Source organism: Propithecus coquereli, unplaced genomic scaffold (assembly GCF_000956105.1).
Source record: "Propithecus coquereli isolate 6110/MARCELLA unplaced genomic scaffold, Pcoq_1.0 Scaffold1, whole genome shotgun sequence".
NCBI classification, from domain to species: domain Eukaryota; kingdom Metazoa; phylum Chordata; class Mammalia; order Primates; family Indriidae; genus Propithecus; species Propithecus coquereli.
Genome location: NW_012133857.1, coordinates 11,846,426 through 11,869,484, shown reverse-complemented (window position 1 = coordinate 11,869,484; position 23,059 = coordinate 11,846,426). Strand labels below are relative to the sequence as shown.

The following is a 23,059-nucleotide window of genomic DNA, read 5'->3' as shown; positions in this document are numbered from 1 at the left end:
TTTTGAGACATAGTCTTGCTCTGTTGCCCAGGCTGGAGTGCTGTGGCATCAGCTCAGCTCACAGCAACCTCAAACTCCTGGGCTCATGCAATCCTCCTGCCTCAGCCCCCTGAGTAGCTGGGACTGTAGGCATGTGCCACCACGCCTGGCTAATTTTTTTTCTATTTTAGTAGAGACAGGGGTCTTGCTCTTACTCAGGCTGGTCTTGAACTCCTGACTCAAGTGATCCTCCCTCCTCGGCCTCCCAGAGTGCTAGGATTACAGGCATGAGCCACCCCGCCTGGCCCAGTTTTTGATTTCCAGTGACTACATTTTTTCTCTAGAAGTTCTGCTTTTTCCATATTTCCTTAGTTATTTTTAGTCATATCTCATTCTTTTCTTTATGCTTTTGATTCTTTTTTTATGTTTTTGATTGTTTTAAACATACTGTTCTTATTTTGTAATAATTCTGTAATCTTGATATCTATCCATTTCTTTCAGGTAGTCCCTGATAGCACTCATTATATGTTTTATAATTTTAGGTTGTGTAGTCATGTTCATTGCGGTTTTCATTACGGAAATTCCATGAAGCCTGAGTTGAGAGCTTAAACTGGTGTGTCATCTGTCTACCTGAGTGACAGGCACATGTGTTTCAAGTGATCAAAGGAAACTTTCTCCTATACTCCTCAAGCTAGGATATAAGCTCCATGAAATCAGGAGTCTTTGTTTTGCTCAGTGATGTCTCACAAATTGTCAAAAACAGTGCATGCCATGTACTAGGCACCCCACATGTATTTGTTGACCTGAATTCATTGTCTTCCTTTGCTGGTGGGTGGATTAATTTTGACTTATTCTTTGAGGAAATAGTGAGAGACTATTGTAAGTACTTTCTATCAGTAATAGCTGTGGTTTTCTTTTGAATTATTGCCTATTTGTTCTAGATGATTCCAGTTTTATGATAAGTGAACATTTGCCTACTTCCTGGGCCTATTTTTGTTTCTAAGGCCTCACATTAGTTTTGTTTAGCTCTCTGAGCCATCTTCAGTTTGTTTGTCACTAATCCTTGTATTTCTCTTTTTTGGAGGGAGGGAAGTCATGTATTTTTTTTTTAAATAAATTAATCAGATTAAGCTTTGGAGGTTAAAAAAACCTTATGCAGATGATATAGTTTAGTAGTGAGAATTTAGATAACCATCAGACATAGTGTGATAGGTGAAAAGTAAAAAAAATTAAAGAGAAAAATTTGTATTTTTTTCCCAACACGAAAACATTGGTACATTTTTCTGATTAATGTATTGATCATGTGCAGGAGAAAACCCACCCAAATTAAGGGGGGCAGTATAACTTAATGGTTAATTTATTTTTAACTTTAGTTTAATACTAAATTATTTTAAAATGAAATTTAAATGCTATTATCTAGCAGGTCTGGGGATTATCTTTAAAGAATATTAAGAAAATTTTACTGCTTTATATCATAACATTACCAATAAATTCAGCAGAATTCTTATTCATTTGGAATGATACAAAGTAGATGGAACATAAGTGTGAGCAGAAATAAAATTGCCACCTTGAGTACATTGAAGTTATAAAGAGTTTATTTTAAGAGATATTTTCTCTATTAATATCACATTGAACAGTATTTCTGGTTGAGTATGGAAGAAAACGAACTCATGTACTACTTGGTTTAGTTCTGTTGTCAAAGATATTTGCAAAAAGGGAGAATAAAAATGGGGTCACGTGACCTAATGATGACTAAATGTTGCTGCTTCTTTGTTTTGCAGTTCCAGTTCCAAGCAGATTTAATAGGCGAGTATCAGGTACGTGTTCTCTTTCATAACATACTGCTGAAATGCTATTTTAAGATAGGAATATCTTAAATAAAAATAAACTGATCTTTTAAATATAAAGATAAACTGACAACATCATAGAACGTTATGCAAAAAGTAAAATTATCTGTTTTTTTCATTCTGTTTTCATTTTAAGTTCTGAGTATATACGCACATATTTTTATGTTGCTATAGTTGGTGTGGTTTGCATTAAATGTCATTAATATTTTTCCATGTTTATAATTACAGCTTCTAAACATGATTTTTTTCTATTCTTTTTTTTTTTTCTTTTTCCACACATGACTAACTCAACATGACTAAAAATGATTTTTTATACTACTGTCCCTAGTATTCTGGATTATGCTGCCATTAACTTCTCACATACAATTCTTTGAGCCACTTGAATTATTTCCTGTTTTGGTGCTGGAAGTGGCAATCTGTCAGACACTGAGCATTACCTTGGCTTTTTCTGTGTCTTGTTTTCTAGAAACAGTCTACAGATTAGGCTGCAGGGAGAAATGCACCTTGCAAAGGCCGCTTTTCCACCACCCTGTCAATAATATGGATTTTAGATGTAAAATAGTACCTCACATAGTTTTATTTGGCATTTCTTTGGTTAACGAAAATTAATGCTTTACAAATATGGGAAATCTATTCATATTTTCCTGTATGAGACTAGTTTGGTAATATTTTGCCATTTTATCTGTTATGATCTAGATTATTTTTTAAATAAGTTTGAGTAATCTATCTAATTTTTTTTTTTTTTTTGAGAAAGAGTCTCACCCTGGCTAACGTTCAGTGACATCATCATAGCTCCTTGCAACCTCAAACTCCTGGGCTCAAGCAATCCTCTTGCCTCAGCCTCCTGAGTAGCTGGCACTGTAGGCACACACCATCATGCCCAGCTAATTTTTTTTATTTTTTCTATTTTTGGTAGAGAGGAGGTCTCGGTATCTTGCCTAGGCTAATCTCTAACTCCTGGCCTCAAGTGATCCTCCGGCCTCAGCCTCCCAGAGTGCTAGGATTACAGGTTTGAACCACTGTGGCAAGCTGACTCAAAAATTTTTAATATATGACTGGTACTTCAAACTCTGCCTGACACATCATAGGCATTCAGTAACATTCAGTAATTTATTAAATATATTGAATAAGCATTCAGTAATTTATTGAATGTATACATTCTCTTCTTCCTTTTTTTAATGATTGTTCCTAAGCTGAGAAGGCCTCCCTTTTTTCATAGAGCTGATAAATACATTTTCTTAAAGTTTTTCTTAAAATGTTTGACTTTTTGATAAGTCTAGAGTTTATTTGGTAGTACAGTTGGGATGTTAGTGTGTTTCCAAATTGCTAAGAAAGCGATATGTTTCACATTCTTTCATATTCCCTTTTTTTGGCAAGGTTTCTTGATTTTCAATTGTCATGTGACCTATCATCTCATAAGGCTAGGAATCTCTTTTCTATCCCTCAATCCTTTTCTTTGAGAAAATTGGCTCATTTATAGTTTCAGAAAGCCTCTGGTAACGTTCAAACACCAAAATCTGTTTAAAGGAAATTGAAGATTTTGTTCTCATGTTGAGAGAATCAATTTCCTGAGAGGAAATAGAGTAGGGATTAAGTTTCCTTTGAGACCTATGAGTTTTTATCTTCCATTTCTGTTCATCCCTACCCTGCACTTCTTTTTTCCCAAAAGGTTAGAAATATCTTTTAACATCTACAGGATAGATCAGGGAGAAGGGAGGGTTTCGTCACACTTCCTCTGGTGGTCATAGATGGTGTTAATTTATGAATTACTGTGTGGTGGTTCTCTGTTAGTGTTACTCAGTTCTTGAACCTTATGGAGGACTTGGACAAGTACATGGTGTTATCCTTCTTAGATTTTATAGTTTCAGGATTTAAAACCTTTTTATATCATTGAAATGTTAAGTTAAAATAAAAAATTTTTCAAAGAGTCCAAAAGGATGATGAAGGAGAGAAAATATCCTGTAGCAATAGGTAATATTTCTCCAAGTGCAGACTGCATGCTAGGTGCACAATTTTAAGGTCTTTGTAAATGCCTTTCTTGTATTGTTGAATATCATTTTCACAATAACACTCTGAGGTACATATCTTGATTGTCCCCATTTTACAGATGAAATGGCAGCAAAGCAGAGGTTAAGTAACTTGCAACAGTCGAGGTGATAATGTGCCCAAAGGTAGCATAGGTCCTAAGTACTATCTTTTCTATTTCCTTGCACCCTTTGGAACTCTTAGTCTTCAGCTAAATCCCCTAAATTCTTAGCCTGTTCTCTGAGTGCAGCCTTCATCTTTCCATTGTAGCTGAAGCTGGGCTTGCACTGTAGGCTTCTCAAGCAATGGCTCTTTTCTCTTCTACCTTCCTTGTAACACTGACAGGAAATGGGTGAATGTCTCTATTGCTTCTCTTGGCTGCTTCAAGACCATTCCCTGTCCCTTCTCCCTAAAACCCTCAGTTTAAAACTTCATATAATTATATTCTACCAGCCACTGCTCCCCCTTGTCATCTAATAATCCTGAGGTCATTGCTGCTTATTTCCACATAGATGATTCTTCCAGTGTCTGGCTTTTCTATTCCTTGACCTCCTCCCCTCCAAGGATCTTATTTTCCACTTCTCTACCCAGCTTCAGCCACTCATTCCCATGATCGTACTCTGATACAACAAACATTGCAACTCCTAACAGCTGAGTGAGTGATCCCATTCTCCAGCCACTACCTGCTGTCTTCTCAACTCCTTTGCTGTCCTGTTCCAACTCTGATAACCCGTTGATCTGCCTCCTTTTCACTATTCCTCACTTCCTCTTAAATTCCTTGATCAGTGATTATAATCACTCCCTGGCACACACCCTCAATGTACTTTTCCTTTTTTACTTGGTTGGCTTAACCACACTTTGGTTAAGCCCAATTCTCTACTTAGTTTGTGCCTGCACCAATACAGCGGAACTTGATTGGAGGAAAATAGATAGCCCTATTGACTGATCTTATTTCAGTTCATGATCAGTAACTTCTGGTAAGCTCTTGATACCAGCAATCATACTATGTTCCCATGTTTTTTTCACTCTCTGTTCTCCTAGATAAGTGGTTCACATCTTCTCTCTCTTAAAACTTCTTACACCTCCTCCCCCATTTTCAGCAGATGATTTTGTTCTCTATTTAACCAAGGAAATAGAAGCAACAGAAGAGGATTTCCATAGAGTCCCACCACCACATCTATCCTTCTTCACCAGCCTGTGAGTCCACAGTATCCACCTATGCTAGATCCCATCTGTTCATCCTTCTAGGAATTAGCTTCTCTCTACCCTGCATAATTTTTATCCTTTATCTGGATTATACTTTCAGCAAAGAAACATATTATTGGCTCTGTCTTCTTAAAAAATAAAATAAAACTTTTTTTGACCACTACTCCCTCTACAGCCACCACCTATTTTCGCTCCATATCTTTACAGCAAAACCCCTTGAAGGACTTGTCCATATTTGCTCTTTCTAGTTTCTCTCCTTCTATTCTGTCTTGAGCCCATTCTAGTCGGACTTGTGCTTCCATAGCTCACCAAAACTCTTTGTTTTCTCACTCACATTCTTCAGACCTTCATTTGAAGGACACCTTCTCAGTAATGCCTGTCTAAAATTTACTCCCCGCCTTGCCCAACACACACATACACAGTCTATCTCCCTCCCTTAATTTATTTGCTCCTTAGTGCTTTCTCTATCTATCTTAATTTATTTATCCTATTTATTAACTAGTTGCCTATACTAGAGAGTAAGTTCCATGAGGGCTAGGAATCTTACCTATTTTGTTCATTGGTGTATAGTTAACACTTAGAATAATATGAGTACATAGAACAATATGAGTACGTATGGATGGGTAGATGGATGGAAGGGAAGGAAGGAATCAGGAGAGATTACTATAGGCAAAGAAATGAAATACTAAGAGGGAGGCAAAAATTGCACTAGAGGTGGAAAAACATGGTTACTATTTGGCTAGTGCCAGAAAGGATGCATTCTAAGTGGAAGAGTATCGTAAAGAGTTGAAGGGAGTTGTGCTGGACCTGGCTGCTCTGCTTATGGGGGAGGAGGTAAAGTAAGGTTGGAAAGAGAGATGGGGAATGGGGCTCCTGATGTGAACCAATGACCTGGGCAAAAACTAGTTGTGTGAGGTTGTGCACTATGTCAAAGACTGCAGAAGAGACTTCTCTAACACTTCAGGGTGACCGAATAAATAATAATCTGGAATATAAAGCACTGTAGGAGAGGTAGCAGTTAAATTGAGTGCCTCCTATGAGCCCAGTCCTGTTTTTTAAATGTCATTTTCTTTTTTTTTTTATTATTTATTTATTGTTAGTTTTATTTTTTATTTCAGCATATTATGGGGGTACAGATGTTTAGGTTACGTATGTTGCCCTTGCCCCCCTCCCCAAGTCTGAGCTTCAAGTGTGTCCATCCCTCGGATGGTGCGCATCGCACTCTTTGTGTATGCATATACCCGTCCCTTCCTCTCCCCTCCCCTCCCCTTCCTGACATCCAATAAACGTTATTCTTATATGCGCACTTATGTGTTGATCAGTTAATACCAATTTGATGGTGAGTACATGTGGTGCTTGTTAAACGTTATTTTCTATTATTTACCCTTAACAGGTGAGTAGTGGATGGGTCCAAGCTCAGACCCCCAGTATGTATATCTTCAGAGGCATATTCTTCTCCTTCTTGATGCTGCTCTTTCTTGCAAACCACTGGAATTGAAAAGCTATGCCTTCCAAGTTATACATTCTAGCAGAACAGTCCCTCTACATCTGTGGTCCTGGCCCACCCCGGCACTGTTAGAAACTGAGGTGCACAGCAGGAGGCAAGCGAAGCTTCATCTGTATTTACAGCTACTCCCTATCGCTAGCATCACCACCTGAGCGCCGCCTCCTGTCACATCAGCAGTGGCATTAGAGTCTCACAGGAGCACAAACATACTGTAAACTGCATGTGAGGGATCTAGGTTGCGTGCTCCTTATGAGAATCTAATCCCTGATGATCTGAGGTGGAGTTGAGGCGGTGATGCTAGCGCTGGGGAGCAGCTGCAAATACAGATTATCATTAGCAGAGAGGTTTGACTGCACAGAGACCATAATAAATCAATTGCTTACAGATTCATATCAAAATCCTATCAGTGAATAACAAGCTGCATCTGACGTCAGGCTTTATAGTGGCAAGTGAGTTGATGTACTTAAGTTGTACAGCTGCATCTTGTGGCAGGCTTTAAGTCAGGTCCTTGGGTCACATCAGGAACCCCGTTCCCCATCTCTCTTTCCAACCTTACTTTACCTCCTCTCCTACAAGCAGAGCAGCCAGGTGCAGCTTTAAGTCAGAATCTGACACTTATTTTAGTCTGCATGTGGCACGCCCATTATTTTATTTACCACTTCCATCTGCACCTCTCTCCTGCACTGCACACTTGTCTCAGTCACAGTTTTGGTAAGCCCACAAGCTAACCTAGCAAAAATGAGTGAAAAACAAACGTCGCTGGAGAGCTTCCTTGAAAAGGGGTAAAGACCCAATAATGGGACAGCAGAAGACTCTAAGACTGCCAACAAAATGAAAGCTGCATTTAAAAGAAAATACCAAGAGACTTACTTAACTTACAGGTTCATTATAACAGGTGATTCTTCAAGCCCACTTTGTATAACATGTGGCGACTGGCTATCCAACGAAGCTTCACCATGTGGAGACCAAGCACCCTGCATTGAAAGACAAACCTTTTGAGTTTTTCAAAAGAAAAAAACATGAACATGAAGAACAGAAGCAATTATTGAAAGCCACCACTTCATCAAATGCGTCTGCACTGATAGCATCATTCTTGTGGCTAACCACATTGCTAAAGCTAAGAAGCCCTTTACTATTGGTGAAGAGTTGATCCTGCCTGCTGCTAAGGACATTTGCCATGAACTTTTAGGAGAGGCTGCAGTTGAAAAGGTGGCATGGGTTCCTCTTTTGGCTAGCACCATAACTAGGCGAATTGATGAAATAGCAGAGGATAATGAGGCACAATTGTTAGGATTAATGAGTCACTGTGGTATGCAATCCAGCTTGATGAGTCTACTGATATTGACAACAAGGCAACAAGTGCTTATTTTTGTGCCATATATTTTTCAGGAGAATGTGCATGGGATATGTTATGTGCGCTTTTGTTGCCAACCAATATGACAGCTGCAGAACTATTCAGGTCTTTGAGTGATTACACATCAGGAAAACTGAATTGGTCATTTTGTGTTGGTATATGCACGGATAGAGTGGCCGCCATGACTGGACAATTTTCTGGTTTCACTACTTGGTTAAAGAGGTCACTTCTGAATGTGAGTCTACGTACTATGTCATCCATGGAGAAATGCTGGCTAGCCGAAAAATGTTACCTGAACTAAACATTTTGCAGGATGTGATTAAAATTATCAACCACATTAAAGTACATGCCCTTAACTCACATCTGTTCGTGCAGCTCTGTGAGGAGTTGGATGCAGAGCACACACATCTTCTCTTATACACAGAAGTGAGATGGCTTTCTAAAGGTAGATCACTGGCCAAAGTTTTTGAGTTATGAGAGCCACTCCAGAGATTTCTTTGACAAAAACAATCACCACTGGCAGCATATTTCGGTGACACAGAATGGGCTGAAAACTTGCTTACTTGTGTGACATAATTAACCTGCTCAATGAACTCAATCTGTCACTTCAGGGAAGAATGACAGCTGTGTTCAAGTTGGCAGATAAAGTGCCTGCATTCAAAGCCAAACTGGAATCATTTGGGTGACAAGTGAACATTGGGATTTTTGACATGTTTCAAACCTAAGCAGAGATTAATTAGTTAGTTAGTTATTTAGACAGAGTCTCACTCCGTTGCCAGGGCTAGAGTGCTGTGGCGTCAGCCTACCTCACAGCAACCTCAAACTCTCCTGGGCTCAAGTGATTCTCCTACCTCAGCATCCCGAGTAGCTGGGACTACAGGCATGCACCACCATGCCCGGCTAATTTTTCTATATATTTTTAGTCATCCAGCTAATTTCTTTCCATTTTTAGTACAGACAGGGTCTTGGCTCTTGCTCAGGCTGGTGTCGAACTCCTGAGCTCAAAAGATCCTCCTGCCTCGGCCTCCCAGAGTGCTAGGATTATAGGCGTGAGCCACCGCGCCCGCCCTAAGCAGAGATTTTGAGAGAGACTGAGCCAGGGTCTTCTTTCTCCGAACTGGTGCATGATCACGTATCTCAGCTTTCAAAAGAGTTTGAGCATTACTTCCCAACCAAAAAAACCCCCGAACTTGAAAGGAATGGATCCGTGACCCATTTGTGAATAAGCCAGGTGAATTGACTTTGTGCGTGCTAGAAGATCAACTGCTTGAGATCACAAATGGCAGTGGCCTTAAAAGTATGATTGAGACAACTTCAAATTTCCTTACATTCTGGATTAAAGTCAAGACAGTCTATCCCGAGAGAGTCACAAAAGCACTGAAAAGCCTGCTTCCAACAGCCTACCTTTGCAAAGCAGGGTTTTCTGCAGCAACAGCAACCAAAATGAGATTACAGAGTAGACTGGACATAAGCAACACACTTTGGGTGTCACTGTTTCCCATCACCCCCAGATGGGACTGTCTAGGTGCAGAAAAACAAAACAAATTCAGAGCTTCCACTGATTCTGCATTATGGTGAATTGTATAATTATTTTATTATCTATTACAATATAATGATAATAGAAATAAAGTGTACAATGAATGTAATGCGCTTGAATCATCCTGAAACCTTTCCTCACCCCACCCCACCCCACCCCACCCTCTGACCCCTGGGCTATGGAAAAATTGTTTTCCGTGAAACTGGTCCCTGGTGCCAAAAAAAGTTGGTGACTGCTACTCTACATCAAGTGATAAATAGACTAAATGAAGACAGTTCATGGCTTGCTTGATATAGTCCCAAATTAGTGTTAACTGTGTTTGAGTTTGAAATGTTAGTATGATTCTATTGATTTCAAAACCTCCTTCATAAAAAAAAACAAAAACAAAACAGCTTTCATTTATTGAATATGCATTGACACCTCAAAGCACATTAATCAGAAATTTGTGTATTGGCATCCTACCACATGTAGGCAGGGAATATCCTGACTCCAGCGATGACTGTGACCGTCAACAGAACAGGCCACTGAGAATCTGGTGCCATGTCAGTCACTCATTTCTGCAAGGCAGATGCTCTTCACCAAACATCCTTGCCTCTTTAAGGCTGCATGCTTACAATATACTGAAATACTGATTTTTGTCTTTATATCCTTTCACAGTATGCAGTATTTTTCCCATCCGTAGCTATGTTCAGCTGAAATATTACTAAACATTGCTTAAAATAATTTAGAAACCCAGTGTTATAGAATGAATTCTGTACCCCCCAAATTCATAGATTGAAGCCCTAACCCCACTGTGGTTGTATTTCTAGATAGGACCTTTAAAGAGGTAATTATGGTTAAATGAGATCATAAGGGCAGAGCCCTAATCCAATAGGAATAATGTCCTTATAAGAAGAGGAAGAGGCGGGCACAGGGCTCACACCTGTAATCCTAGCACTCCCAAGGTGGAAGGATCACTTGAATGCAGGAGTTTGAGACCAACCTGAGCAAGAGTGAGACCCCATCTTTACTAAAAATAGAAAAAATTAGCCGGATATGGTGGCATGTGCCTGTAGTCCCAGCTACTCAGGAGGCTGAGGCAGGAGGATTGCTTGAGCCCAGGAGTTTGAGGTTGCAGTGAGCTGTGATGATACCACTGTATTCTACCCAGGGTGACAGAGTGAGACTCTGTCTCAAAAAAAAAAAAAAGCAAGAAGAGGAAGAGATACCAGGAGTGTGTACATACAGAGAAAAGGCTATATGAGGCCACAGCAAGAAGGCAGCCATCTGCAAGCCAAGTAGGGAGGCCTCAGGAGAAACCAAATGTGCCAATACCTTGATCTTGGACTTCCAACCTCCAGAACTGTGAGAAAGTAAATTTTTGTTGTTGAAACCACCCAGTCTGTGGTATTTTGTTATGGCAGGGCAGCACAGGGCCTTAGGTCTACGTGACCAGGATTTGTGCCCATTTCTTTTTTTATTTTTTAGTTTTAAACACAGTTTTTCATGGTTTTGCTTTTTGCTGTTTTTTTTGTTTGTTTTTTTTAGTAGAGATAGGGGTCTCACTCTTGCTCAGGCTGGTCTCAAACTCCTGACCTCAGATAATTCTTCCACCTCCCAGAGTGCTAGGATTACAGGCATGAGCCACTGTATCTGGCCAGTGCTCATTTTTTTATAGAAATGAAAGGGTTTTCTCTCACAAGTACATTTTATTTATTTATTTATTTATTTTATTTTATTATTGTTATTATTTAGTAGAGGATTTCTCAGCAGAAACAAGTACAGTTTAATGATTCACATTTCTGGATGAAGGAGGCACCAGTTAAAATTTGGAAGAAATTGTGCTAGATAATGTTTGTCATCACTTTGTGTAGTATCACATTACTGACTAGTGACATCTTCTGGAGACCTACAGCAAAATAAATTCCCTTAAACAAGGGGCTGTGCTGCTGTTTTAATCTTCATTTTCAATAGGTCTTGAGCATCTCATGAGACACAGTGCAGTTCTTGAGGCTGTATAGAGGATCACACAAAACTATGGACCTTCTCCAGATAACTTGTACACTGAAGCAAGCTCCCTGATATGCAGAACCATAGGGGTAGCAACAATCAAGTAGGCACTTAAAAATGGTTTTTTACATAGAAAGTGAGGGAAGTAATTTGGGACCAGGAAGTAGAGAGCTTAGGTGGGAACAGAGGAAGAAAGCAAAGGGAGGTGAGTCAAGAGTTCAAAAGGAAAAAAAAGGGGAAAAAAAACATTATGCTAAGTAAGCCAGTGATAAAAGGACAAATACTGAGGTGTCTAAAAAGTCAAATTCATAGAAACAGAGTAGAATGGTAGATGGGAGGAACTGGTAGGAGGGAGAAACATGGAGTTGCTGTTCAATGGGTATAAAGTTTTTGTTATACAAGATGAACAAGTTCTAGAGATTTGCTGTACAGCATTGTGCTTATTAGTTCACAATACCTTGTTGTGCACTTAAAATTTTATTGTGAGGCTAGTTCCCATGTTAAGTGTTCTTACCATGATAAAGGAATAAAAAGGTAGAAAACGGGGCTGGTTATGTTGGCTCATGCCTGTAATCCCAGTACTTTGGGAGGCTGACTTGGGAAGATTGAGGCTAGGAGTTCAAGACCAGCCTGGGCAACATGGCGAGACCCCATCTCTGAAAAAAAAAATTAACTGGGCATGTGGCATGTGCCTATAGTCCTAGCTACTTGGGAGGCTGATGCAGGAGGATTGCTTGATTCCAGGAGCTATAGGTTACAGTGAGCTATGATCAGTCCACTGCATTCTAGCCTGGGTGACAGAGCGAGACCCTATCTCTGGGGGAAAAAAAGAAAAAGATAAAAAAAGGGAAGAAAATTGAAAACCAGTTTTGGAAAATTGAGACATAATGTTTTTCCACAAATAGAAACATATTGATAATTATAATGAAAATAACTACTTTTATTTAAATCACAGTGCTGTATCTAAAGATTTGAAAATTATAATTAGCATTTTCTACCTCAGTTATATTAATGTCTAAAAATATAAAAATGAGCTAAGTTGCTAAAGTACTTTCCTCCAAAATTGGAGGAAAAGCAAACCTAGAAATAGGCTAGCCCAAGATTAAATGTCATTATCAGTAAAATCATATCAGTCTCATCATTAAAGGCTTTCTTAAACCTTTTTAAATATTGATCAGATTCATCATATTCAATATTAACCTTTTATTTTTATTTATTTTTTTTATTTTTTTGAGACAGAGTCTCACTGTGTTGCCTGGGCTGGAGAGCCGGGCGTCATCCTAGCTCATAGCAACCTCAAACTCCTGAGCTCAAACAATCCACCCGCCTCGGCCTCCTGGAGAGCTAGTATTACAGGCGTGAGCCACCGCGCCCGGCCAATATTAACCTTTTAAATGAAAGATTTTATACACAAAAGTAGAGAAAGTTAGTATAACATCTGTGTACCCATCTATCTCCTGGAGTAAAGGTTTAAAAAAATTTTTATTAAGTACTTGTTTTGAAGTCTTAGACCAAGGAGTAGCATTTGGAATAGACTGAATAAAGGTCATGTATGAAAAATATTTCTGTAGCAGAATGTGATGTATTCATTGAATAAGAGGTGAAAGAAGGAAGTCATGACGAATTCCAAATTTCTAGTTAGAAAACTGGCCTGATAATGACCTTAATCAAGAGCACAGAGAACCAAGAAGCTTGCAGTTTAACATAGTGTCTGGTTAGATGCCCTTGATGCAGCTTCTCCAATCACCTACCAAGATACCTATGAAGATGCCAAAAGTGGCAATAAAAATGGCTAGAAACTAAGGTAGATGTCTGCCTTAATCTTTAGGGCAGAACTATGGTAAATGCACCCTACCTCATCTCCAGGAAAGAGGAATGCATGGAGAAAGTGAGTCATTACCTACTTCCCACTGTTACTTTCCTGGCTTATGCTTCTGGCATGTCCTGTATATAGGATTCACTCTTCCCTGCCTTAGCCACCATTCTCAGCTATTTTATTATTTCAGAAAATCAGTCAGGAAGGGGAAATTGGGCTGGAATGTCTCCAAGAAACTAAAAATTAAATTGGGAGTGGTATATATCAGCTTGTCTGCTAGTTGTAGATATATGGGGTCTTTTAGCCAATACACAAATGAGAGTAGGGTCAAAAATCTGTGATGGAGGGCAGCCTTGAAGAAAGGATAGTTGTTGAAAGAGCTGAGATAGAGAATAGAACCAAGGCAACAATAATAATTATTCCTGAACATCAGAACAAATGGAACAGTAGTAATGATAGTAATAGTTCAAAGAGTTGGCATCTACTGCATCCTTACTGTGTGCCTGGCACTTGCCTACTTGAATCCTTCCGACAGTGAGAAATTGTTAGCTCCAATATACAGAGGAGAGAGTGGAAATTTGCAGTAAATCACCTCTGGTCACACAGCTGCTACAGATATTTGAGAATTTATCAGAAGAAAACTTAACTCCAGCTGTAATGGCCTGTGTTGTGAAGAGGAAACAGGTTTGCTGCATTCTGAGAAACCAGTGATCACTTTTAGTTCATTATTGGCAAAACAGTTTTGTTAGTGAACACAAAACTCTTTTTATTCACTAGATAGTTCATTGACTTTGCCCCTAATACCTAAGGGTAAGATTTTAAAATCGTGATTTGTATTGATATCTCCAATTGTACTTTTTCCTCCATTCCGTATTTGTATCCCCTTTCTTTCCAGTGAAAAAAATGTGGTTTTGTTTATGTACTCACTACCGTAATACAGAAGAGTTTGGAATAGCTGTCGATCACCAACAGTAATTCTTTTTTGTTGTTAGGATACAGTAGACCCCACTTACTATTTCAGAAGCTACTTAGAATAAGCCTTCTTTCCATCACAAAAATGGTGAAACAAACACCATATGTACTTACCATTAAATTGATACTAATCGATCAACACTTATGTGCACACATGGAAGTAACATTCATCAGGGATCGGGCAGGTGGGAGGGGGATGGAAGGGATGGGTAAATTCACACCTGGTGGGTGTGGTGCGTACTGTCTGGGGGTTGGGCACCCTTGTAGCTTTGACTCGAGTGGTGCAAAGGCAATTTATGTGACCGAAGCATTTGTACCCCTGAAAAGTTCTGGAAAAAAAAATTTAAAAAAAGAATAATTCTTTCCTTCCTTGTGGTTATATTATCAGCCTGCTACACGGTTAGGTTTATTTGTTTCTTATATTTGGTTTTAGGGTCCTCTTTATCGGTTTAATTTAATTTTTAAAAAATGTGAAACATTAACATGGCTTACATGTCAAAAAAACCTTTTAATATAAAATAATTTCCTCAGAGTAGTTTAATTTCCTTTCCTATCCTTTCCTTCTTGATTCTACCTACACTCTAGGAAAACAATTTCATTACTTTCTGGTTTATTGTTCCCAAATTGTTTCCTTTTGGAAAAATTAACAAGTAAAAAATATTTTCCCTCCATTCTTAGCTTTCCTTCTTTCTAATGGGAGTACTTTCTTATGGAAGGCATAGTATACTATCTATACTCTTCTTCACCTTGCCTTTTTTTTTTTTGCTTTTTGTTCCTTAGAACTCACTCACTATTAGCCCATGAAACTTTTCTTCATTGTTTCTTATAGCTGCATTATTCAAATGTATACTTATATCATTTCTGATATTTTGGTATTATAAAGTTGCAATGAATATTTTTTAAATCTCTGAATTACAGTGACAAAGAATAGGCCTATAGGGAACTGGCACAAACACAAGTTACCTACAAAGAAAGTCAGGTTGGCTTTAGGTTTATATAATATTATACTTAGAACAGAACCTGACACATAGTATTTGTTTTGTTTTAAAATTTATTCTTATTTTTAAGTTATACATGCACATAATGACTTCGAACTATGTTAATTGATTCTTTTGGTAATTACTTCCATATCTCTGTATTTATACTGCATATATTGTACATCATGGTTTTTTTTACCCCTGCTTCATAATTCAGCAGAGAACACCTCCTTGTTTGCTCTTGCCACTATAGTACCATAAGATTTAGTAGGTGGTATATTTCATCACCTTTCTCCTATTTGGGACCACCAGTCTCTAGAGAGCAGGGTTTTTAGCACCTGAGAATGCCTGACACTGGTAGGTACTTAATGTATCTATTCATTGAAAGAAGGAATTTAAAAAGGTCATTACAACTTTAGAAAATAGTGAATAAAAAGTAAATAGATAATTGACTTACTATTTTATTTTTTCTAAAATCACACATCTGTTAAATTCATTTTCCCTTTGTTTTTTCTTTCCAATTTTAGTCTGTGCTGAGACTTACAACCCTGATGAAGAAGAGGAAGATACTGATCCAAGGGTAAGAACCAAAGTAAAGGTACTAGGTAGAATTGTTGTATTTCACACTGACTCCCCTCCTCTACACACCAAAATCTAGTCATGCTGATAATTAAAATAAATACAAATTAAAATCTCAACAAGATACCATTTTCTAACCTAACAGATTGAGAGCAGCACTGCATAAGGGTATGGTGAGAAGGGGAGCCTAGCTGTAGCTGTCAGAAGCCTTAAACATAGTTAAGCCAATTGACTCAGCAGTTAACCTAAAGGTTAACTAATGAACATTCCTAATGAGCAGTTGGAGCCTTCTTGAGGATGTCTTAATAAAAATTGACATCTACAAACCTTTTAGTGATGTGATAGATAGAAAAATGGGAACAACCTAAATGACCCCAAGTATAGGATTTCCAGGGGCTAAATTATGGTACATTCAAATCAAGAGAATTCATGGCCATTGAAAATGATTGTAGAGGACTGGATTTGATGGCACGGAATGTATGTTTGTATAAGATGCATTTTATAGAGCATTTTGTAAAATAAAAAAAAAATTAATGTATTTATCTGTTTGTATGTATGTACATAGAATTATATCTATGAAAGGATATACCCCAGATGTTAACAATGGTTGTGGTAAGACTATGGTTGATTTTTGGGTGCTTTTTTTTAAAAAATCAAGTTTTTTAAACTTTTGTACAATTAGCATAAATTACTTTTATGAAAGTAAATATGAACTATCATTTTTTAAAAATCGATGTTATAAAAGAAACTTTATTGATCTATCATGTATACCTTAAAATGAGTAACCTATGAGTGATTTCTGAAGTATTCTAATAATAAAATGCTACCATTCACTGGGCGTGGTGGCTCACACCTGTAATCCTAGCACTCTGGGAGGCTGAGGCGGGAGGATCGCTTGAGCTCAGGAATTCCGAGTCCAGTGTGAGCAAGAGTGAGACACCGTCTCTACTAAAAATAGAAAACTTAGTTTCTAATAAGAATAGAAAACTTAGCCGGGCGTCGTGGCACGCGCTTGTAGTCCCAGCTGCCTGGGAGGCCGAAGCAAGGGGATTGCTTGAGCCTAGGAGTTTGAGGTTGCAGTGAGCTATGATGACGCCACGGCACTCTACCCAGGGTGACAGAGTGAGACTCTGTCTCAAAAAACAAAAGCTACCATTATGTGAATATAATAAAAAACTTTTCATTCTAGAAATTGTAAAATTCTTAATGACTTTTAAAACTTAAAACAGTTTTTTTCTAACTTAGTATCAGAAATTTAAAATACTTTATACTTTTTTTTTTATTTGAGACAGAGTCTCGCTCTGTTGCCTGGGCTAGAGTGCCATGGCATCAGCCTAGCTCACAGCAACCTCAAACTCCTGGGCTCAAGCGATACTCCTGCCTCAGCCTCCGGATTAGCTGGGACTACAGGAGTGTACCATCAGGCCTGGCTAATTTTTTTTCTATTTTTAGTTGCCCAAATCATTTCTTTCTATTTTTAATAGAGACAGAGTCTCACTTTTGCTGAGGCTGGTCTTGAACTCCTGACCTCAAGGGATCCTCCCTCATCAGCTTCCCAGAGTGCTAAGATTACAGGTGTGAGCCACCATGCCTGGCCTAAAATACTTAATACTTAACGTGTTATTTCTGGTCAGATTAAATGATGTATCTTTTTTAGAGTGACAAAAATTCTTAGGAAGGAGTTTGATAGGTCTCAAATATAATACCAATATTAGGCAATAATTATTTCTGTTTAGTTCAGTAAGCATTTATTTTCTATAATAATAGTAGTTTTTGAGTACCTAGTAAATGAAAGATACTGTTTGAAACACTACATGTATTAATTTATTTAATAATCCTTATAACAGCTTTCATTTGCGTAATAGATTACCACTACTACTACTACTACTAAGTTGTCGATGTTTGAACTCTAGCTTTTATAGCCATTGTTTACTTACCATCTCCACTTAGATTCAATAGGCAACTGAGACTTAACATGAACTCCTGATTATTTCTTCTTAAATATTCATCTTCACCAGCTTAATTCATGGCAGCTCCGTTGTTCCAGTTGCTCATTTGCAAAACTCTGGGGTCAATCTCAATTCCTCTCATTTTTTTCATACAGTAAATTGGATGGGTGCTGTCTTCAAAACATATTCAGAATTCTACTGCTTCTCAACACCTCCATGGCTACCATCCTGGTCCAAACCACCACCATCTGGCACTGGGATAGTCACTGTAGGTTCCTGGCTTCTACTCTTGCTTTCCTCCAGGCTGTCTTTCACTCAGTGGCCAGTGTGATCTTTTAAAAACGTTAGTCAGATCTCTTTCTGTCCTCAGTCAGAACCCTCTAATCGTTCCCATGTTCCTAGATAAAGTTCCATTTCTTCTGTGACCTACAATGCCCTCTGTGATTTGAGCCTCTCTCCCCCAACCCAGTTTCCTGATCTTTCTCCCTCACTCTGCATCAGCTACACCTGCTTCCTGGTTGTTTTTCAAACTTACTAGTCACATTTGCACCATAAAGTCTTGTTTTCACTTGCTGTTCCCTTTGCTTGGGGTGCTTTTCTCGTAGAAATACGCATATGACTCACTCCCTCAGGTTGAACTCACTTCCTTGAGCTCTTTACACAAATGTCGCCTTCTCAGTGAGGCCTCACCTGGCCACACATGCACACACACTTGTACACTCACACTTCTTACCTCCTTTCCCTACCTTTTTTTTTCTCCTTAACCTTAACACTTTAACATATTGCCTGTATTTATTGAATGTGAGGACAGGTGTTTCTGTCTATGTGTTCACTGCTGTGTCTCCAGAGCAAGGATTCTGCCTGGCCCTGAGTCAGTACACAATATTTGTTGAATGAACAAATTTATAACCTTTACTTTACAGATGAAGACTCTGAGGCTTCCAGGAGACTGCCAACTTGCTGCCAGCCACGTAGCTAGCAGGTCACTCCAGGGTTGGTGCTCTTCACCCCTGCGTCACATTGCCCTTCCACATTCAGTGTACAGCTTTGTATTTGTGTAGAATTAAAATTATATAAAATATGCTCTTAATTTGCTCCACTTTTTGGAGAAAGAAATATACCAGTTTTTAAGTGGGTGCTTTTTAAATGGAATTTTTAAAAATCTCCCTTGTTTTATTTGGATTGGCAGGTGATTCATCCTAAAACTGATGAACAGAGATGCAGACTTCAGGAAGCTTGCAAAGATATTCTTCTTTTCAAAAATCTTGATCAGGTAACATTGATTTTTAAAATATTTTTGTTATAATGGTCTTTTAGCTTTTTTCCTATTTATCACTTAAACAGTTTTTTTTAGCATCTTAGCCACAGTTGTAGGAGGCATAAACTTTAGATTGACCTTATTTACAAATGTTTTGTGTTGGCCATTTTAACCCAGAAATGATCTTTCAGATGCCTTTTAGTGCAGTAGTCTCCCCGTATCCACAGTTTTGCTTTCCACAGTCCAAAAATATTAAATGGAAAATTCTAGAAATAAATAACTTGTAAGTTTTAAATGGTGTGCTCTTCTGAGTAGCGTGATCAGATCTTGTGCGGTCTTGCTCTGTCCCACCCGGGATGTGAATCATCACATTGTTCAGCATATCGTTGCTGTATATGCTACACTACCCACCCAGTCACTTAGTAGCCATCCAGCAGTAGTCATGTTCAGGTAGCCCTTATTTTACTTAATAACGGCCCCGGAGCATAAGAGAAGTGATGTAATTTGGATATTCCAAAAGAAGCCATAAAAGGCTTCCTTGAAATGAAAAGGTGAAAGTTCTTGACTTAGTAAGGAAAGAAAACAATCATATGCTGAAGTCGCAAAGATCTGTGGTAAGAATGAATCTTCTATCTGTGAAATTGTAAAGAAGGAAAAAGAAATTCATGCTAATTTTGCTGTCATATCTCAGACTGCAGAAAGTACAGCCACCATGCATAAGTGCTTGGTTAAGACGGAAAAGGCATTATATTTGTGGGTGGAAGACATGAACAGAGATGTACTCCGATTGACAGCAATTGGATTCAGTACTATCCATGGTTTTAGGCATCCACTGAGGATCTTGGAACATACTTCCCACACATAAGGGGAGACTACTGTATTTTTCTGAGCTATTTTGGCACTTTTTCCAAGACAGTACTGGTAATTTGAGGACCATGCAGTTTGGTCATGTTGCAAGGAAATGCTTAGGTTCGTGTGACCCTGGCTTAGTTTGGCGGAACTGAATTTACTCTACAAAGAAATAGATTTCTCTGTAGATGCTGGTGTGTAGTTCTTTTCATTGGTAGCAGTTAATCCACTGGAAATGTGCGATTACTTCTCACACCTCAGATATGGGGCATCTCTTGTGACTGCTTCTCAGTGAAGACCTCAGGTGTTGAGAACTTCTTGTCAGTGCTATGTGTTTGCAAGGCCTGGCATAGGCTCTATACCCTGGGCCTTCTCTTGGTGGTGGAAATAGAGAGCAATGGCTGCATACTGAGGATAGGTATCCTAGTGAGTTTGGACTGCTATAACAAAATACCATAAACTGAGTAGCTTATAAACAATGGAAATTTCTCATAGTTCTGGAGTCTGGGAAGTCCATGATCAAGATGTAGCAGCAGATTTGGTGTCTGGTCAGAGGGCCACTTCCTGGTTCATAGATGGCTGTCTTCTTTGTGTTTCCTCACATGGTAGAAGGAGAGAAGGAGCTCTCTGGGGTCTCTTTCATAAGGGCACTAATCCCATTCATGATCCAATAACCCTCCAAAGGCCTTACCTCCTACTACCATCACACTGGGAATTAGGTTTTAACATAAGAATTTTGAGGTGACATGAACCTTCGGTCTATAGCAAAAGTGCACCTTCAGATTTCCTGTTTCTCCTCTACTTTGAAGGCCACATACTAAAACCACATGAGTGGCTGAGGCACTAGACCAATTGAGGAATCCCAGAATGTGCAGACAGGAGGGTTGGGATTAGATTTCCCCTACTCAGCTCCTACCAAAAAAAGACTTCTGAAGACATTTCCACAGTCCTCCCTGGGAATCTGGCTGGTCAGACATGAGCTCGTGATACATCAGTCAAGGGAATCAACCAAACCTGGTTTCTGTAAACTAGTCTGTTTGGTAGTGTGTGGTTTATAGGAATAGCTTTAACTTTACTTAGAGTTTGTTAGTCTGAGACTAAAAACAAGGACCATGAGCTCAAGGAAAGGCTGATTGTGAGAAACACTGATCTGTGTCAGGTGTTTTCCCCAAAAGAACCATCCATGTAAATGGAAAGGGGACTTGCTTTTTTATCTACTGTGAATAAAACCTGTAAATTTTTTTTTCAGCCAGGGTTTTACTATGTTGCCCAGGCTGCTCTCGAACAAACTCCTGGCCTCAAGCAATCCTCCCGTCTCAGCCTCTCAAGTAGCTGGGACTACATGTATGAGCCACTGTGCCCGGCAGCCTCTTGTAAACTTTATACCGTCAGAATTGTTGTTGTCAGCCTGATATTTGAAGTTTTCTTCGTAATAGAGAATAGTTTTACCATTTTAATATTAAAAAATGATAACTGAATTTTCAAATTTTCAAAAAATTATATTTTTCTGACAGTTTATCCTGAAAATATTGAAACATACAGCAAACTCAAAAGAATTTTTTTTTTTTTTTTTTTGAGACAGTCTCACTCTGTCACCCAGGGCTAGAGTGCCATGGCGTCAACCTAGCTCACAGCAACCTCAAACTCCTGGGCTCAAGCGATCCTCCTGCCTCAGCCTCCGGAGTAGCTGGGACTATAGGCATGCGCCACCACACCCGGCTAATTTTTCTATTTTTAGTAGAGACGGGGGTCTCTCTCTCTTGTTCAGGCTGGTCTCGAACTCCTGACCTCAAGCAATCCAGAGTGCTAGGATTACAGGCGTGAACCACCACGCCCGGCCTAAGTCAAAAGAATTTTACAGGGTATGTATATATCTACTGCCTTTCAATGTTTTACTATGCTTGCTGTATCATATACCATTTATCCATCCCTCAGTAAGGGGTCAGCAAACTTTTTTCCAAAGAGCTAAATAGTGAATATTTCTCACACAACTACTCAACTCTGCCTTTGTAGCAGGAAACTAGCCATAAATAATACATCAATGGGGGGCCAGGGCGGGGAGCAACACGCCAGCCTTGTTGCCCTTCCTGCCTCACAAAAAAATAGAAAAAAATAAAAAATAATAATACATCAATGAAAGGATGGCTGCGCACAATGGCTCCATACCTATAATCTTAGCACTTTGAAAGGCCAAGACAAAAGGATTGCTTAAGGCCAGGAGTTTGAAACCAGCCTGGGCAACATAGCAAGACCCTGTTGCTACAAAAAAAAAAAAAAGGAAAATTTAGCTGGACATGGTGCCATATACCCGTTATTCCAGCTACTTTGGAGGCTGAAGCAGGAGGATCACTTGAGCCTAGGAGTTTAAGGTTGCAGTGAGCCATGATGAAGCCACACTGCACTCCAGTCTGGACAACAGTGCGAGACCCTGTCTCAAACAAGAAAACAAAACAAAACAAAAAACACACACAAAAAACAGGGTGTGGCTGTGTTCCACTAAAATATTCTTTATAAAAATAGGCAGCAATTTGCTGGCCTCTGCATTAACCCATCTTACTTTTCAGGAGTACTTTTCAGAGTAAATTTCAGATATCAGTATATTTTCCCCTAAATACTTTGACATGCATATCATGAACTAGAGTTCAATATTTGTTTATAGTTTTTCAGTGTAAAGCATACATACAGTGAAATGCACAAGTCTTTTTAAAATTTTTTGGAGGAAGAGTCTTGCTGTGTTGCCCAGGCTGACCTTGAACTCCTGGGCTCAAGCTCATCTTCTCGAGCAGCTGAGACTACAGGCAGGCACCACCTCACCTGACTAAATGCGTAAGTCTTAAGTGTACATTAGCTGAGATTTGAGAAATGCATACACTTAGGTAACCCAAAACCCTACCAAAATAGAGAACATTGCCACCACCCCAAAAATATACCCCTAATGCTTCTTCTTGATCAATTATTGCCCTCTTCCTCCACAGGTAACTACTGTTTTGATTTATTCTGTAATAGATTAGTTTTGCCTGTTCCAGAATTTCCCATTAATATAAATGAAATTGTACAATGTATATTCTCATGTGAGGCTACTTTCACTCAGCACAATGTTTTTGAAGTTCATCCATGTTGTTGTGTGTACCAGTTCATTCCTTTTTCTTTTTACATTTTATTTTGGACAAATTTTATTTTATTATTTATTTAATTTATTTTTGAAGATGGGATCT

General features: G+C 38.8%; 1 protein-coding gene across 1 annotated transcript in view; it reads left to right on the top strand.

Moving 5' to 3' along the window:
* Positions 1-23,059, top strand: part of PRKAR2A (protein kinase, cAMP-dependent, regulatory, type II, alpha) — a 95,107-nt gene that overhangs the window by 34,918 nt on the left and 37,130 nt on the right. The window contains exons 2-4 of the mRNA XM_012638112.1: positions 1,761-1,796; positions 15,737-15,789; positions 18,927-19,010. Of these exons, the coding sequence (XP_012493566.1) occupies positions 1,761-1,796; positions 15,737-15,789; positions 18,927-19,010 (173 nt within the window). The remainder of the gene's footprint in view (positions 1-1,760; positions 1,797-15,736; positions 15,790-18,926; positions 19,011-23,059) is intronic.